The sequence below is a fragment of the Carlito syrichta genome, unplaced genomic scaffold, assembly GCF_000164805.1.
Source record: "Carlito syrichta isolate Samal-C Ts95f unplaced genomic scaffold, Tarsius_syrichta-2.0.1 Scaffold137413, whole genome shotgun sequence".
NCBI classification, from domain to species: Eukaryota; Metazoa; Chordata; class Mammalia; order Primates; family Tarsiidae; genus Carlito; species Carlito syrichta.
This window is the reverse complement of record NW_007081509.1, coordinates 64,203-68,770: the sequence shown is the minus strand read 5'-3', so window position 1 is coordinate 68,770 and position 4,568 is coordinate 64,203. Positions and strand designations below refer to the sequence as shown.

The 4,568-nt window shown below is 47.4% G+C and overlaps 1 protein-coding gene across 1 annotated transcript in view; it reads right to left on the bottom strand.

Annotated features, from left to right (window-relative positions):
- Window positions 1-641: 641 nt before the first annotated feature.
- Window positions 642-4,568, bottom strand: part of TMEM18 (transmembrane protein 18) — a 7,799-nt gene continuing 3,872 nt past the window's right edge. The window contains exons 3-5 of the mRNA XM_008049812.1: window positions 3,513-3,567; window positions 1,178-1,271; window positions 642-1,096 (exon numbers count right to left, since the gene is read on the bottom strand). Of these exons, the coding sequence (XP_008048003.1) occupies window positions 1,004-1,096; window positions 1,178-1,271; window positions 3,513-3,567 (242 nt within the window). The 3' untranslated portion in view covers window positions 642-1,003. The remainder of the gene's footprint in view (window positions 1,097-1,177; window positions 1,272-3,512; window positions 3,568-4,568) is intronic.

Genomic DNA, 4,568 nt, shown 5'->3' with positions numbered 1-4,568 from the left:
AGATATTACAAAGTAACAGGAAACTTGTCCCAACAGAACTGACAGCATCATGTTTCTGAGCACACAAACCCTAACAGAGCAATGTGCCACTTAAGAACATAGTCAATCTTTGTATTTGCCATGAACATGTACCAGTTGAAACAGTTAAATTATTGAATATTCCTGAAATTTTGCTTCCTGAAACACAAAATCAAAGGGCTCATTCAATGCCTTCTTTTCGTGGAATCCTGACTTTATGGTTCTCATTCTAGTTTAATATTCTTAACTAAAAATTTTAGTGAAGTGGCCCCTAACTTTGAGAGGAACTAGCTTCACTGGGCCTGGTTCATTGGATGGAGATACAATGTATTTTTCAAGACTGCTTCAAAGCTCTCTCAACCCAAGCACTGTGGACATTCTGTCAGATGGTCGTGGATGGTCCATTCTCTGTGCACCGTGGCAGGTTTAGCAGCACCTACGGGTTCTACCCCCTAGTTGCCAGGAGCACCTCCTCCTCCAGTGACAAGTGAAAATGTCACCAAACTTTGCCCTGCATCCCAGAAGGCAAAAACGCCCTCCTCTGACTACTGCTGCCGCAAGCTAGAAAGCACAGCAGGATGAGTAAGGGTGGGGCCCACAAGCAAGACGGCACCGCTTACTACTGAGTTTCATGTATTTAATATTGACCAACAACTCCACAGTTAATACTAGTTGCATAAATGATGTGAGCTTCTTCAAACTTCCAATTATGAAGCACTGTGGCGAGACCAGACCACAGTGTGACTGCAAAGACCCCGAGCACAATGAAGACGGTCCAGGTTTTACAGACATCCTGATGGACACAGGTGGTGCTTGTCTTAAAAGCTGACTTCAACGTGTGCTCTATCACAGTGGATATCAAAATAAAAGGACCACTTTTCAAATGCATGGCCAGGTGCTAAGAGCGATGCCTGCACCACTTTGACATTGGAAACAACGTGAGCGAGAAGGAACCGGCACAGAACCCCAACGCAGCTGGACCACATTACTCTTCTTTTCTTCTTCCTTTCTCCTTTCTTTTCTTTTGTAAGTTCTTCAGGTCAGTCATTACATTCAAAGTCTTACGGACCCACATAATCTGAAAACAATAGTTTTGAGACATGTTTAGATTTTAAAAACATATAAAGAAAGCCATTTTAAGAGTCCGTCGTATACATACCACAATGATCATGGCATTGAGCAGTAGTGGGGCTGAAAACACTATGGAAATGAACATCCCCCTGGAATCAAAATACTGGTATTTTGAAAATAACCTGTTTTAAGAAAAAAAAATTAGTTGACAAAACAACAACAAAAGTTTTTCATGATACACTCTACTTAACACAGACTTTTGGAGACTGATGGCAGCTGAGGCACAGCCACCCTCCCTTCACTGAGCCTGCCCCACCTCTACAGTGTTGTCCAACATGTGACGGTGACTATGAAGAAACCACGCTAGGTCACAGGACCAAGAAAGAGGCCCTTTGGCAAGGGGAAGATGGTGGTGGGAGCAGAGAGCAACCCTGAAGGCCTCCCTGTGACAGGACACAGTGCAGAGCAGCCCCTGGGGTCAATAGCAGTTCTGACCTGGGCACAAGACTAGTGCCAATGATGGGAAACCCTGGCCACGATTCAGGTCTTACTGAAATAGCAAAACGATGACAAGTTCTGTGAGTAATAAGAGGCAACGACTGCACTGACACCACAGTCACCTGAAGGAAGGTGCTGGGCTGGGCACCTCCGTCTTCCTGTTCGTGACAGCCTTAGTGTTGTCCCGGGAGAAGAGACTGAGAAAGGTGGAGCCTGCTCAAAGGCACAGAGCCAGGAAATGGCAGAGTGTGGGAAATATAATGAACAAAGCTAGTAACAAATACTTGGTTAACTCAGGTACAAGCACTGGGGTTCCCGCCTTGCTGGCGCTAACCATCTAGAGGGTGACAGGACCCAGATAAGTAAGAGACGGTCAACCCAAGGTGGATTTTGTGATTTGCATTACAGAGAAGTGCAGACTAGGGAGGGAGAGTGGGTGCTCATGGGTGGGGGGGGACTCACAACCCTGAGCAGGGACTAACAGGGAAGAAAGAGCCTCGTGGACTCACAGGCACAGCTGCTGGGACAGAGCCAGCAGGAGGCCACAGGACATCATTGCAAGACTCTGGTCTTGCTTGGAATGCCCGGGGGACCCTCTGGAATGTTCGAGGAGGGGCTTGCCTTTTAAACCCACTGCCTCAGGTGGCTACTGCTATAATCTGGGTATGGCAAAGGGTAAAGGAGATGAACACAGCTGGGCTCACAGTCTGTCTGAAAGGAAGAGTAACAGGGCTTCCTGAAGAATGTGTGATGTGAACATCTCTGGCCTGAGAAACAAGAAAAAAGTGGCCACTGCAAAGATGGAGCAGGATGCTTTGGGGAACAGAGTCAGTGTGAAACGTGTGAATTTAAGATGTTTACTAGACATCCTAGCAGACTGTCCAGGGAGTGAGGCAGGCAGAGTAACTCTCGCACTTCCATCTGGAGACCCTAGACACAAGCAGAAAACTATAAGGCAACAACAGAGGAGCTGGAGGGAAGAGACCAGGATGAAGACCAGGGACACAAAGGCTTTAGCGAGAGAAAGGACACCTGCATCAGCCTCGCGAGGTCAGGTACACCGAGAACTGAGGACTATTTGCTGACTAAGAGCATGAAGGTCAACGTGTCCAGGAAAAGAGCATCTTCTTGAGGGGTGGGTGCAAGCTCAAGCAGAACCAGCTCCAGGGACAACATGGCCAAGGGAGGGCCTGGCCATGATTCAGGTCTTACCGAAATACAGACAGGCATGGGAGATGTAGCACCACCCGTGGTGGTGGTGGGAATGGGGCCGCCGTCCTGGAGGAAAAGGCCCAGGACGCAGGGGAGGTGATGTCCCACGGCCACGCTGCGAGTGCCGGGGTGGGGGCTGCGGTGGTGGTGTCCCACAGCCACACCACAGGAGGTGGGACAGGGAAGCATGGCCAGGAAGCCGGATGTGTGTGGCCCTTTTCTAATTACTTGAGCTGAGTATGGAGGCACTGGGGCTCAGAGTCATGGAAAGGTGTGTTAAATCTAAGCAAAAGTACCTAAGCAAATGATCTTGGGGTGTGTTCAGCAAACCTTCTCTATAAAGGGCCAAGGAGTAAATGTCTAGGGCTTGCCAGCCATGAGGCAGTGACCCAACTCATTCTTGCTGAGGGGCTAGCAGTTCTCCTTTTTTATATTTTAAAATGTAAAAATCATTTTTGGCCCACTAGCCATTCAAAAACCAGTATCACACAGCAGATGTGGCTCAGTTGGAAAAGGTTACACCAGTCTTGAAAACATTCAACAAGTTGTTCCTCAGGCCCTAAACTAGGGCACAAAGGTACTTCATTGTCTATGCAGGTCCCGTGATTAGATCTGTATCCTCTGCAAGTCCTGTGGCCTGCATGAAATGCTCCCTGTGACACCCTGTAGGGTGGACTCACGAAACAGTCAAATGCACAGGGAGTTGGCTTTACCTCCAGTTCATTGCCGCCATTTCATTGATGTATTCAGCACAGTAGACCAAAATTACTGGAAAAAAGCAGAAATCCTGTGTTAGAAGTTTAGGTGACTAATTATTACTCATTATAGAATAAAATTATACATACTTTACAGCAGAATATGTAATACTAAAAGAATAACAAAAGTTTGACAAGAAACGTCATTTCTATTTCAGACATAATGTGAGGTAAACATCACAACATTGTAAAGATCTAGGACATGCCCATTTAGCAGAACAGAAAACCAGAGTCAAGTTCTCGGTGGGCTCAGTCAAAGCCCATGAGACAGGTCAGCGGTAGCAGAGCCAGGCCTGGAGCCCAGCCTTCTGACTGCACCCAAGCCTCACTCCAACATACTTATTCTGCCTCCTGGGATGTCCTGCGTAACTCCAGTCACAGTTCAGTCTGACGTGACATGTGCAGCAGAATGCCAACAGCCATGAGACAAGGTGCTTACCACAAACTGCTTCTCAGCCTCATGTTTATAGGACTGCTCTCACGAGAGTGACTGAGACTTCCAAACACAATAGGTGGAAAAACACCTGGAAGTGTTGGACATGAAGGCATGAGGAACACCACACTCAAATGGCAACAACGGCAGGGTACTGTAGGGGCTGTAGGCAGTGGGTGGTGCCATCTCAAGTCCACATGCAGCCCTCCTAGAGCACAGGGAGCTGAGGGGCTCACTAGCTCACAGAAAAGGCTGACACTCAAATCTAGCACATCACAACCCACACTGATATAATGACCTGCAGAAAAATTAAAGAAAGCGTAGTCTGGCAAATTTAAAAACCTGATGCTTTAATTGCAGGTAGCAATTTCTCAGCCAAATCAAAGCTTATAAATCCTTTTCTTCTTCTTAACCTAAATTGGAAAGTAGATTGAACCTGGGGTTAGTAACCTCTTGATTTCCTCCCTTCACAGATGGACCCAGTGAAGCAGCAGAAAGGAAGCAAAAGAGCCAGAGCAGAAGGGCAAGACAGTACAAAGGATAGGCACAGGGGACAGGGAGGCTGGAAAAGGAGGCTGGGG